The sequence below is a fragment of the Indicator indicator genome, chromosome 8, assembly GCF_027791375.1.
Source record: "Indicator indicator isolate 239-I01 chromosome 8, UM_Iind_1.1, whole genome shotgun sequence".
In the NCBI taxonomy this organism is placed as follows: Eukaryota; Metazoa; Chordata; class Aves; order Piciformes; family Indicatoridae; genus Indicator; species Indicator indicator.
This window is the reverse complement of record NC_072017.1, coordinates 19,177,405-19,191,287: the sequence shown is the minus strand read 5'-3', so window position 1 is coordinate 19,191,287 and position 13,883 is coordinate 19,177,405. Positions and strand designations below refer to the sequence as shown.

Genomic DNA, 13,883 nt, shown 5'->3' with positions numbered 1-13,883 from the left:
TCATACAGATTAACCACAGAATGCAGTATAACTACATAACTCACACACTGGCTAAAAAATGCTCATTGCATAGCACAGAACCCACTACCAAAAGGAGCAGAGCAAACGCAAAGTTTAATATCTTCTTACATTTTTTCAGTATTTTAATGCTTTTCTTTTCCTGAAATCAAACTGAGCTTTCCAATTTAGGACAGATCTTTCAAAGATAAATTATACATTGTGAAAAAAGTTCCAGGATGTAGAATAAGAACCAAAGACTATAATACCAACAAACAATATTATGAGAAAATATGGATATATTGACTCTTACCCATTCTTGTTCTGAACTTTCCGTTAAGATTTACACCAGTATACACAAATGTGAAATTTTACCAAGTCATAGCAAAAGCACTTCTAGATTTTGACAACCTGAACATAACATGGAAGTAAAGTGCAGGGAAGTAGATAATAAGCCCATACAAATTTATGGGTTTATGAAGTTTTTTCATCAGAATAAAACTCATGTATGTACCTTTCTAAAACAGGTAGGTCTTTCAAAACATCTCCAGCATAATCTTCAACCAGATCAGATTTCACTGAGATTAATCCAATGGCAGGAATTTCTTCTTCATGATCTTCACAGCGTAAAAAATAATTGTTTAATTAAGAGCATATGTAATTGCACATTATACTTGAAAATTTTATCAAGTCACATCATAAATTAAATTCTATAAAGTAAAATTTGGTAAAGTAAGCATCAGTTGAGTAGTTCCCTTTTCTACTCTTCTCAAACATGGGAAGAAGAAAGAAGCAGACATTATTACTGCTTCCAAGTAGACATTCTTATAATTCATTTTAGACACCTACACTAACTTTTAGAATCACAGAAAACATCCGGTTGGAAGACACCTCAAAGATCATCGACCCAGCACTGAAGGGTCAACACTAAAGCTACAACTCATCCCATCTCAGAAGCATCTGCTTTGCTGCGTCATTTCCACGAAGACCAAAGTCTCCTAAACATGCACTTTCAACTGCACTTAGATTTGATTGCTAAAGGTGCTATGTAACATAGCTTATCCCTCCCAACATTTGAAATCTAGCGACACCTTTGGTCTTTGAGGTGTCCAAAGGAGGCAACAAATGCTGTGCCAGAAGATGTCTTAAGATCCCACAGAAAACAAAGAAACTGTCCTTTCTTGTTGCCCACTAGAGCCCACTTTGCATCTTTGACAGTAGCTGAATTATACCAACAAACTTAAGCAGAATTATATTCAAGCCTTTACAGAATTTCTTATCAACTCTCTCTTCTAAAGATTTATAAAATTTGATAGATTTAAAATAAACATTTGAAGATTGTAACAAAACTGGTCCTCAAGAAACATCAGGTATCAGGCAAAATCTCTACCCTACTCCTTTCCAGATATTCAAAACAGGTCATGTAAGCAAGGGAAGAAAACAAATGATCCCCAAGACAACTGTGCACTTCCCCAATTATGGGCTACTAAACATGATGATGGTGTAATTTAAGACACTTATTGGGCAACTCAGACTTCTACAAGCCTCAAGGATTGCAGTGTGAGCTACAGTGATAGTTAGGCTCTTTATCATTAAGGCACCAATCCTCTGTTTTAGTTAATTTGATGCTCCCATGTTCAATGACTGCATAACCCTATATAAACATGTACAAAGATGTTCTGCAGTATAATCATTACTTATAATTAGTTATTATTGCTATTACTATTATTTGTATTACGCTACAACCCCAGAGAGTGCAACATGCTGGGGACAGAGTGGCCAGAGAGCAGCCAGACAGAAAGGGACCTGGGGGTGCTGGTTGATAGCAGGCTGAGCGTGAGCCAGCAGTGTACTCAGGCAGCCAGGAGAGCCAATGGCATCCTGGCCTGGATCAGGAATAGTGTGGCCAGCAGGACAAGGGAGGTTATTCTTCCCCTGTACTCAGCCCTGGTCAGGCCACACCTTGAGTACTGTGTCCAGTTCTGGGCCCCTCAGTTCAAGAGAGATGTTGAGGTACTGGAACGTGTCCAGAGAAGGGTGACGAAGCTTGAACCCCTATGAGGAGAGGCTGAGGGAGCTGGGGTCATCTAACCTAGAGAAGAGGAAGCTCATCACCATCTACAGCTACCTGAAGGGAGGTTGTAGCCAGGTGGGGGTCAGTCTCCTCTCCCAGGCAATCAGCAGCAAAACGAAGGGACACAGTCTCAAGTTGTGCCAGGGAGGTACAGGCTGGATGTTAGGAGGAAGTTCTTCACAGAGAGAGTGATTGTCCATGGGAATGGGCTGTCCAGGGAGGTGGTGGAGTCACCGTCCCTGGAAGCGTTCAAGACTGGATGAGGAACTTAGTGCCATGGTCTAGTTGATTGGATAGGGCTGGGTGATCGGTTGGACTGGATGATCTTGGAGGTCTCTTCCAACCTGGTTGATTCTATGAATTGTACTGGGCTTTACAATACATAAAATAGATTTGGGCTAGCAACCATGGACCTAAACCAAATACCTACTGAAGTTAATACTACTTGTGCTGCCTATTGTGGAGTGAGAATTTCACCCACAAGGCCTGGTCAGACTTATTTAGGCATCATCTGCAAGTTTTGCTAGTGGATTGTAAAGAAGGAATATAGGATTCAAAAAGCATAGATTAGATTTGTGATCACAATAAAATCAAAACACTATTCTTATAACTTTTAGTGTTAGTAATTAAAGATCATGCTTCTAACTCTGATTTGTGGAATTATCAGTACCTCTAAACAATGTCTGTTCCTGTTCAAGAAATAGTTGGGAGGTCTTTCGTACTGGAAAAGCATCTCCAAAGTTGTACTTCACAGACAATTTTGTTACTATGTCCCATAAACATTGGTATTCATTCTCCACTTCTTTTCCCAACTCCTTTTTTAACTCTGATCCTTCACAGGGAAGAAAGCAAACAAGCACGCAAACAAGAGACCACTTTAACATTAAGTTCAGTCAAAACAGAACCTATATATTCACATGCTGCATCAGACACAAAAACTCCAGTCCTATCTGAGGTCTTTGATCACAGAACAAATTAAAACAGAATATTGTACATTCACAGTATTTAATAGTCTGGGGCATAAGTAACTAAATGGACTGAGAAGATGTATTTTGCAAAAAAAGCTAGATTTGACTGTGGATGTCTGCAAGCTCCACAGCTAAAGATTTTATATCACATTCACCTCCAGGAGGGTAGGATCTTGAATTAACAACCAATTATAGATATAACTATAAAAATTAGTATTTCATATTTCTAATTTCTCTCAAAATTCCTTTACTTGCTTTACTGACATACATACAGGGTATTTTGTAGCTAGACTGATTAAGAAAATGTTCTGGTTTACTACCAGACAGACTCATGGTAGAGGATTTCAGGTAAACAGAATTACTCTGAAAGAATATTTATTATAAATCTTTTTCCACATTTCTTGCTCAGTCTTTATAACTTTTTTTTGAGATTCTTAACATGACTGATGGTGTTCTTAGAGCTCCAGCACCCAAATTCACATATCATTCGCCTGAATCAATCTCATCTGAAATTAGAAGTATTATCCAATGTTAGAATGACAGTAGGCATAGAATCCAGTTTGAATTCTGACTGTGTTATACTATGACGAAATTAAATGGATAGAATATCGGCTAAAAACCAAAGAGATGAGAACAGTCAGTAACAACAACCCAAAGCTCTTACAGCCTATGCAATATCACTATTCCTTTGCATATGTACACAAGACATATCAAAGATATTATGTGAAAGTATTTCAAGTGTATACTGGTGAAGGACCGTATTTTCTAGACTTGGCTATAGAAAAATGTTTCCCTATTATTCAACGAAATATATCCATTATTATATGGATATTTAGAAAATTGTGCTCATTTCTACTTGCACAAGCACTTTAGTTTTCATTTTGCAGCTAATAAAGTTCAAAAATCTAAGAAACCAAACTGTTCAAAGACAAATACCTGCAGTATATTCAACCTCATAGTAATGTGCAAGATTCCTGAGAAGTGAATCATCATTTAAGTCAGGCAGGTAAGTTAAATCCAATTTCCAATCATTTGTATCCCTTAGCTGTGTCAGAGCAAAATGCATGCACAACTGTTGCTGTTAAAATAAAGCAAACAATTCTTATGGAGCATCTTTTCATGTGGAACAATCAAAACATCTCCAAAGCAAGGTTAATTTCCACAGATTTAGAAATGTGAAAAACACACTGTTACATAACTTCTGTGTGAACCGTGCCTTCACTGTTCTCCTTCACTGTAATAACCAACTTTAAACAATAAAAGTGCTTTCCATCAAATTTCCCATACTGGAGAAGACCAAAAGGTCAGTCTAGTCCAGTATACTAACACTCGCTAACTGGAGATGTATAAAGTATAGAAATACACCACAAATATTCTACTAGCCCCACTGATTTGTGGCTCACAAGATAAGGTTTATTTCCAGCAAGTACATTACATTCTTTGATCTCATCAGATGACCATAGTAGCATATAAAGTTAAATGAAAAACTGAAATGACAATTGTACCTGATACAAGTAAGACACTGCTACACATACCATTTTTATTAATGGTGAAACTTGCTTAGTCCAGCAGGATTTCTTGATCCTAATCTGAGCTCTCTGTGAAAGAGGCATATAAAGAAGAAATGCCACTGTAAGACACTGCATTCTGCAGAAGTCAGCTGCTTCTTCCAGACACAGGGGAAAGCATCTCTCCTGTTGAAATGACAGGAAAAAAATTTGACCAAGTCTTCAGTAAAATAATTGTGTTCATCTCTACTTAATTCAGTGGTTTGCACTTTGTTAAAGTGGCTAATAATACTGATCTTTTTTTTTTTTTTAAATTGCATTGTAATAACTCGGGGATACACTTGTTAGAAAGGAGTTCATTTTGAAAAAGGAAGATAACTATGAAAATTAAGACGAAATGTAAAACCACTTCTCAACGCGTCTGGCTCGAAATGTTATTCTTCTAACAGAAATGGATAGTATCCAGGTATAGGCCTGCATTCTTTTCTCAACTGCACAAGAAATCCAGCTCTGCCAACCAAATGTATCTGTCTTGTAGTCCACTGAAATATTACTGATACACTGCATCTGCGTTAACTTCATGAAAACGTAAGGCCTGTAGTATGGTCACAAAAACAATGTCAAGACTGCAACTAGTCAGAAACTTTTTTTGCCTGAAATGTCTTGCTAATTTAAGAAAAGTGTATTTTTCTATAAACCTAGTAGAAAAAGAAAAGGACTTAAATGCAACTAACTTCTAAGGTTAAATCTCCTGTGAAACTACTTGCTCCTACAGTAAAACTTTCCCCAAGAATAGCAGTACTGCAGGACGGAACACAGTGTCACCCACAGGGAAATCATGCTCCTTTGAAAAAGCTCTGGACACAGTAATTATCTAACTAGACCAGACAGAGTGTAGTCACAAAAGAAAGAGCTGGGCCTCTCTTCAGCTTGGAACTTAGGACAGACAGCTCTCCTGTTAGCAAAACATCTATGGTCATTGTCCTGAAAAGATACAAAAAAAAAAAAAAATATCTTACTCTTGCTGATTGCCCTGTCTTTGCTTTCATGGAAATATTTGCATTTTCCAACATGTTGCTGTATATTTTTAATCCCACCGCACAAGCAAGAACACAGATCACACGCCGAATGTCAGATCCTTCAGGCCACAGTTGTTTCAACAGATGGACAGTCTGGTGAACCTGTAGTCATAACATTATGAATAGCAAAGATGACTGCTATTATAAAAATTGCTAAATAAAAACACTGATGGCTCATGTTGAGCTTCTCATCCACCAGCACCCCCAAGTCCCTTTCTTCAGGGCTGTTCTCAGTTCTATCAGAGCAGGGAATAAAAAGAACAAAAACTACAGAATGAAAAGCTCTTTTATTGTCATGTCTCTGAGGGCACCAACAGCCATTACTGCCTCTACTCAACCCCTGAGGCATCCTCCCACTTGCTCCAGGCCCCATTTCATCCCCTTACGACCACCAGTCACTGCCCCAGCAATGATGCAGCAGTGCTCGTCTCCAACTTCCCACAGCACAACAGGCTGACAACCTGGTCAGCCCATTCCCAGCTATATGCCTGATGCTGAGGACTGCAGCTGTCCCCAAAAGCTGCCCTGCTCTTGACTAAGATAGTGGGCACTGGCTACCAGGCTCTGCCCTGCCACACCCAGGGGAGCTCCCACAGCCCCAGTCTCAAGGGAGCTGATGCCCACCCTCGCCAATACTTTGCTGCTCCTGGAATATGCAATTATTGAATATGCCTTAAGAAAAATAATAATAAAATACAGTAATAGCAATAGATAGGCTTTGAAATGCTTTCTGAAGAATACTATGTTTTTATGGATTGGAAAAAACAAAACAAAACATCAGCTTTCTGGACCAGTATTACTCCCTTTAAAGTACAAGGAAGCCTCACTGTTACTCTCTGCAGGAGTAGAAGCAGAGTTGCAACACTATAGTGCAACACTACTCAGGAAAATGGTAGGAGTACATTAGGCACTAAAGGTAATTATGATGCCATAAAAATACCAGGTTTTTTTAACAGTTATAATATTGTAAAACCACTGCTTTAATCATGCAAGCATAGACCTTGCAATTGTAATCAAGTTCTTTAAAAATTCCCAGACTATGAAGGTATTAGTTCATGCAAGCTTCAGCAGCTGCAATAGCAAGTTTTAGATTTTGAGATGTCCCTACAGATGAGGCTGCTGCTGGCAGTAGCACCAACTCTTGCCCACCGCTGTTAAATGTACCCCTTCACATGCTACCCTCAGAAACTAGATGCTGCATTGAGGGTGAGGCAGCAGCTACAGTTCTCCTAGAGGCTAGTAACCAGAACACCTCATGTGGCTAATTTGTGCAATGGATGGGCTGGGTCCCATATTGTACAAGACAAAGGCATCATCCCATTGATCACCTTCCAGCAGAACCATGCTACTTTAGTGAATCTTAAAGAAACAATCAGCTTGAATCTACTGTGATGAACAGTGGGCACAGAGAAGACGTTTTCAGCCTCAGGGTATTACTTCACGAAAAGAATTCTGGCTAAGAGAGAATTTCAGGTAAAGGAATGAAGGAAGACAGTCAAACTGAGAAGAAAAAAATATCAAGAAGGTCAAATTACCTCTTTTTTTATGCTCTTCAGGCTCAAATTGAGCTGTTCATATATATATATGACTGGGTCCTCATACCTGACTAACTTCTCAGAAGCGCATTTCAGATCTTCTTTGTACTAAGAAGAGCAGAAATCAGTGTTATATGCGAAAGTCAACAGATAACACCTACACTAAGTAAGTCATAGCCTTGGCCTAAATATTAGTCTTTATCTGGCATAATACAAGCCAACTAAGACGTGTGACACTAAAGAAATGGGAAAGGATGTATTTGAGACTATCATATCTCAAGCCAACAATAATGTGAAAATCAGCTACAGAGAACAGGACAGGAATTTGCCACTAATCACAATGTTTGCCTAGGAAGAATTTCAAGACCCATCAATCAAAGAAACATAAAATGAGCCATGTTTCAGTGCTTAATAATTTTAATATGCAAAATCTAATACTCCTATTGAGGTCTTTTAATTAAATCTGCATCACAGAACTAACACTGTTATTGCAAACCAACAACAAAGTTGTGTGTCTTACCTTTTGAAAAAAAATTCTGTGTTTATGCACACTCTGAACATGATACCCATAAACTCTAAGAAGATCATACTCTTGTCCTGAAGCAAGCACAATGTTGACTTTCTTAAACAATGAATGAGCAATTAAAATAGATAAATAGTCTGTTTGATGACAGCTCAGTCCTGTATCAGATACAATGATGAAATAAGGATAACTTTGCTTCAGGAAAGTCTCCCATTTGGTTGATAAACAATTGGAAAATTCTGTATGAACAGTGGTGCTTGTGTTATGCCTCAGGTGTTCTATTAATGCAGTTCGTAAGAAAAGAAAGTGAGGATATGGAAAGTACATCTGTTCTGCATCCTATGGGAAAGAAAAACAATGGAATTTTTCAGTTATGTTTGTTGACACAATGAACAGTTCCCTTATCCTGATTAGAATCAAGAAATTGGTTTTGAAGGAGTGCAGTAGTTTAAGTGGAAACAAATGTTAATTGCTTAGTACCTTGAAGAAAACGATTACATATTTTGCTCCTTTTTCAGTGAAATCCTGCAGGAAGCATTCAACTTGGTAGAAGAAGTTTAGACACTGTGTATCCTCATCCAAAAATGTAAGTAACAAGGAATCCCCATCTATTACAAAGAATTCAGACTCAACAAAGTCTTTTAACAGACTGACATACCTGAAAGAAAAGAAATACTATGTACATAACATAACTCCAAGAAAAGTTGGGAACATGAGACCGAGTGAATTTGCTTACTAATAGATTTTAAAATAAGTAGTTTTGTTAATTAAATAAACTAAACATTAAATGTATAAATTAAATCACATGATACCATCTTTCTTGGATTCAGGATTAGTCCTAAATAACTTTCAATCCTTTCAGTTATTGAATGAATTAGCAATTGTCTTCTTTACAAGTTCAGATACTTTTGTAGTAGCTGGGGCCAGGGGGGCGGGGCTTCTGCTATTTAGGTGACACTTCTTGTCCATACCTGCTCATGCAGAAAGTGTTACCTGTTCTGTAAGAAATACTCTCATGAGATAACCATAAAATATACTTGGAGTACCTTCCTGCCCAAATTTCCATCTAAAAATAGGAAGCGGGTTACCAATAACAATCAACAAAAATGACTACTACCTCCCTCATCTAAAGAATATCTATGGCACGAAAAATACTTTAAGAGCAGAGAGTAGTGAAATCACAATATACTCCTTGTAAAGGAATTAAAGTATTTTTTTGTCATCTTCCTATTTCAGAAAACTATGAAGTTGATAAAATCTGCATTAACCAGGGTCAAATTTGAAACAATCTTTTGCATTGACGACAATTATAAACTGGAAACATGCATCCTAGGAACTGACTATATCTTCCAGCTCTTTAAGAGCACATGAAAGTCCAGGGACATGATGTCTTACCCAGAACACACCAAGGAGTCAGAAGAACTTTTGCAAGTCAAGGCGAAGAAGATGCAAGCCCTTCTACTACACAGTCTGTTACATATTATGGTACTAATGTGTATTATGAGAACATCCATACTCTAATGGGAAGAACATGCTTGTTTTCTTCAAGACTGTCAAAAAATGCCTGCTACACATCACCCAAGATCCACACCTAGAAAGATCTCACTTTCTTTTCTGGCTGGTTTACAGGCCCAGTTTGTTATCTGATTCAATGAGTACCCTTCCATGAACAAAAGATACGTAAATTTTTGTCTTGTGCATTTAAATCATCTGTTTTAAATTAATAATATCTCTAGCCGGTCAGCTCCAGAATGCAGAGGAGACACTTCACTGTCAATGTGAATGGCACTACTGCTAATCCTTTTCCATATCAAGCACAGAAAAGAATCAGTTCTGAGATACCGAAGTTCATGCAGGAGAACTGACATATGAAAACATAGGAAATGTATATGAAAAGTAAAATTTTGTAGAAAAACTGTTTTAAATGCTGTAAAAGTAGCAACCTTAAAACACATGGGAAAACCTGCCAAAAAAAAACAAAACCCCATGACAGAGAATTGAAAAAGAATAAATATCAATAGTTTAAGTTGTAGATTCAAACAATCTCTACTCTTCGGACAGACTTTCTATTATATTAGGAATCTTCCTTCATGTGGCTGGAGGAAGTATGGCATTCTAAGCATGCCTTAGGTCTCCTGGTTTTCCACAAACCTAGGTGACAGACACATCAGGTTGTTTTCTACTACATTGGGATGTCTATTTAGTTCAAATAAACTATTTTTATTACCATTTATTACATTTCTTTCCATAAACTCTACTGTACTTACTGAGATTTTGATAGGGATGCCCAAATGTGTAGCCTCAACTTCCTCAGAAATGCAAGGTGTTTTCTCATTCCTAAAATAACCACATAGATGGTTAATAATAGAGCCATATCGCTGCAACTCATTAATTAATTACAAAAGAACCAACAGGTAAGACACTGTAATAAAAGCCACAGATAAGAGCATAAGCTAAATAACAGCTCCTCACCAGGGCTTTGGGAATCACATTTACACTGAAGAACTTTGAAACCCTTGTCTTCGGTTTCTGATGTCTGCTGAGTCACTTCTTCAGTGTTACTACAGTCTGGGTCTTCGGCTTCTTTTTTTCTATCTTCCTCTTCTTTAAGCATCTGCAAAACAGCTGCGTCCACATTGTCATTGGTCTCATCCTTCTCATCACTGTCGCATGTACTCCCACTCTGTTTACCTTCCTTTGCTGGACGTTCGCTATCCTTATCATCACTAGAGTTCTCATCTGAATCATTATGAACGACTTTCTTGAAAATATCATCTGCAGAATCCATTTGATTCTGGAAACTGAAAAAAAAAAGCAAACTCTTAAGTAATAAACATATAATTTTCAGGAAATACAGTACTCTGAGGCTTAAATAATTAAATTATCTACTTCGTAATCTCACTGGAATAAAATGTTAAGAAAAATCATAATTCATTTTGTGAACATTTTTAAATCAATAAATATCTTTATGAACTGTGAGAAAAACATTAGATATTGCTTTTAAAGTTTACTGAAAAGGAGCATTACATATCTGTTTCATGCTTTGCAGTGGTTGGTCATAATTCGCTTTATCGTATATATTTACGTATATTTACATATACATTTACATATTCGCAGTGGTCCATGTTTCCTGGTTCCAGTGACTTGTATCCTCACTGTTCATGCTAGTCCAGCCACAAATAGGCGTGCAAAAATATCTTCAGTGTATGACAAGGGTAGTCATGGTTTGGTATCAATTTAATTTTTAATTCAGTTTTAGGTTTTTTCTTCCTTTTTTGAAAGGCAGAATTCTCAAATCTTGAGTTAGCACGTACCTGTAATAGTCAGGGTAACTCCCCACTTTATGAGGTCTCAATGTTCAGGTCCTTTGAGCTAAAGGACAAACAAGAAGCTCGGAGTAACCCTACACACTGCCTACCACATCAGCTCAGTTTTCACGAGTTTCCGTTTCGGTAATAGCTGCATACAGTGTTTATTTTTCCAGTATTTGCTGTTGTAAAGTTCATACTGTGTCACCGGGTGAGGTGAAGGGAGGGCAGCCCTCATCCCCCTGTCCCTCATCCCCACAAGTGGGGCCAGTCAGATTAAACCAATATACTGTGCTTTATTATGGTGGTGTACTTAACTTTACAGTTGAACGAAATGTAAACTTTTTATATGCATACTGCTAACCACCTTTTGTGTACCTGCATACATACTTTTTTTTATCAAGGCAGCCGCAGACCTGAAACTTTTCTCACTTTCCTTATCTAAATGCAAAAAGCTGTATCAAAGGCTTGACAACACCATTTTGAAACGAATCACATTTTTTGCATGCAGAAGCTGTTGCTTCTCTAGAGTATGGCCACTATATTCTCTCTAAGCAACCGTGGCTCTCCGCATCTCAAAATGTAACATCAGCTGCTCTCAAAGAAAGCAGGATTTTATCTGTACTTATGCATGGACTGTTATATTGCCTTTCAAAACCAAAAAGGCTGAAATACTTTTGCACAGCAACATCTGTGGTGCCTGCACACAGCAACATCTGTGGTGCCTGAGGCTACAAGTGTGGGCAGAAAACTAGGCAGATATGATACCCTGTCAGCATCTCCGGTGCCGCTCCACCCTTTGCTGCCTGCGAAGTCCCAGATACTCCCCCTGCAAGCTGTTTCGCCACCTCGTTCAGTGTAAACCAACCGCAACCCTAATGCAAACCCCAATCACAGCCCCAGCACTATGCCTAAACCCACCACTGCCCCCCAGTACTAAATCCAACCATAATCCTAACCCAAATTCCAGCCTCAGCCCAAACTCTGCTCTAAAGACTACCCTAACCACAACTTTTGACAAAGCTCTGCCTCCACCAATACCTGGCGCCCGATCCGCCGCCCGATCCGCCGTCTTGCTCGGCTCCGTCGCCACCGCGCTTTTATGGGTGAGGCGGCGGCCATCGGCCCCTGGATAGGGCGCCGCCGCCAGACCCACACGCTTTCGGTTTCCATTCCCGGTGCGGCTCTGCTGCCAATTTTCGGGTTCGTTTCCGAGGTGCCAGAAGGCCCTGTGTCGCTAGAAAGCAGCCCGGTGGAGAAGGACCTGGGAGCCCTGATAGATAACAAGTTATCCATGAGTCAGCAATGTGCCTTTGTGGCCACGAAGGCCAATGGGATCGTGGGGTGCATTAAGAGGAGTGTGTCCAGCAGGTCGAGGGAGGTTCTCCTCCCCCTCTACTCTGTCCTGGTGAGACCTCACCTGGAATACTGCGTCCAGTTCTGGGCTTTCCAGTTCAAGAGGGACAGGGATCTGCTGGAGAAAGTCCAACGGAGGGCTACCAGGATGATTGAGGGCCTGGAGCACGCGCCCTATGAGGAGAGGCTGAGAGACCTGGGGCTGTTTAGTCAGCAGAAGACTTTGGGGGGATTTGAAAAATGTTTATCTGAGGGCTGGGTGTCAAGAGGGAGGCGATAGGCTCTTCTCATTTGCACCCTGTGATAGGACTAGGGGTAGTGGATATAAACAGGATGTTTATATCAGGATATATGTTTATAACAGGATGTTCCACCTCAACATGATGGGGAACTTCTTCACTGTGAGGGTCACAGAGCACTGGAACAGGCTGCCCAGGGAGGTTGCGGAATCTCCTTCTCTAGAGACTTTCAAGACCAATCTGGACGTGTTCCTGTGTGACCTGTGCTAGATTCTATGGTCCTGTTCTGGCAGCGGGATTGTACTCGATGATCTTTGGAGGTCCCTTCCAAGCCCTAACATCCTGTGATCCTGTGACCACTATTTCCTCGCTTCTCTTAAATTGTGCTTTTTATTCGTGACAGCTTCAGCTAACTGCCTGAGAGCCATTCAGCCTTCATTGCTTAAGATTAGTGTGCAGGCTGCACACGTGGTGCAGAAAACACCAGTTTCTATTTCTGTTCCTTTCATCACACAACCTATTTTTCTGCTTTCTTAAAGGAGGGAATTTCACATAAAATTAAGCTAAGATATCACACACGTTTCATGTTTCCAGCAAATCCTTCAGCAGGAACAGTGCTGGACCCCTAGCACTTATTTTAAAATAGCAAAACTTCAATTCACAAGGGAACCTGGGTGCCCAAGTACTGTTGAAACATTTAGGAAACCAAAGTTTGTGTATTCAATTGTCTTGGTGAGAAGTGACAGCATTGCTCCTCTTTAACTCAGATCCCTATGCAGGATACAGCACAGAAAACTGCTGGGGTTACATATGTAAATAGTCTCCACGAATCAGGGTAGGCCTTTGACAGCCTCCCCAGTAGACAGCTGACACGTAACACTTGCCATGTAAGCAGATCAGAGGTCTTCTCCACACCCTTCATTTCGTTTGAGACCTGTACAAGGGCAGCAGAAAGTCAGGAGAATGGTATTGCTTATGGTCATTTAAGGAGCCCCTGCTCCCTTCTCTAAGCACACTTTCTTTGGTATGTAGCAAACTGGGAAATAGTTGGAACTTTTTGTTTCCTCAAATTAAATGGAAGATGATCTTTAGCCTAATGCTTTGATAGATGTTTAATATAACTTTTCATTAGGTCCTGAAGAGAGACTTTTAGTTTCAATTCTTCATCTACCTGGCAATGCATTTTAGGACTGCTATTCATATGACTAAAAGGAAGATTGGACATTTTACTTTCTTGAGGAAAACATATTTAAGAAAGAGCTAAAACACCACTCTGGCAGAAGCAGGGGTGCTGAG

The 13,883-nt window shown here is 39.4% G+C and overlaps 1 protein-coding gene across 1 annotated transcript in view; it reads right to left on the bottom strand.

Moving 5' to 3' along the window:
• DDX60 (DExD/H-box helicase 60) overlaps positions 1–10,472 on the bottom strand; it is a 41,839-nt gene extending 31,367 nt beyond the window's left edge. Inside the window, exons 1-10 of the mRNA XM_054382870.1 lie at positions 10,157–10,472; positions 9,952–10,021; positions 8,165–8,342; positions 7,682–8,023; positions 7,162–7,269; positions 5,567–5,728; positions 4,575–4,733; positions 3,976–4,117; positions 2,742–2,903; positions 512–614 (exon numbers count right to left, since the gene is read on the bottom strand). Of these exons, the coding sequence (XP_054238845.1) occupies positions 512–614; positions 2,742–2,903; positions 3,976–4,117; positions 4,575–4,733; positions 5,567–5,728; positions 7,162–7,269; positions 7,682–8,023; positions 8,165–8,342; positions 9,952–10,021; positions 10,157–10,472 (1,742 nt within the window). The remainder of the gene's footprint in view (positions 1–511; positions 615–2,741; positions 2,904–3,975; positions 4,118–4,574; positions 4,734–5,566; positions 5,729–7,161; positions 7,270–7,681; positions 8,024–8,164; positions 8,343–9,951; positions 10,022–10,156) is intronic.
• Positions 10,473–13,883: the final 3,411 nt, after the last annotated feature.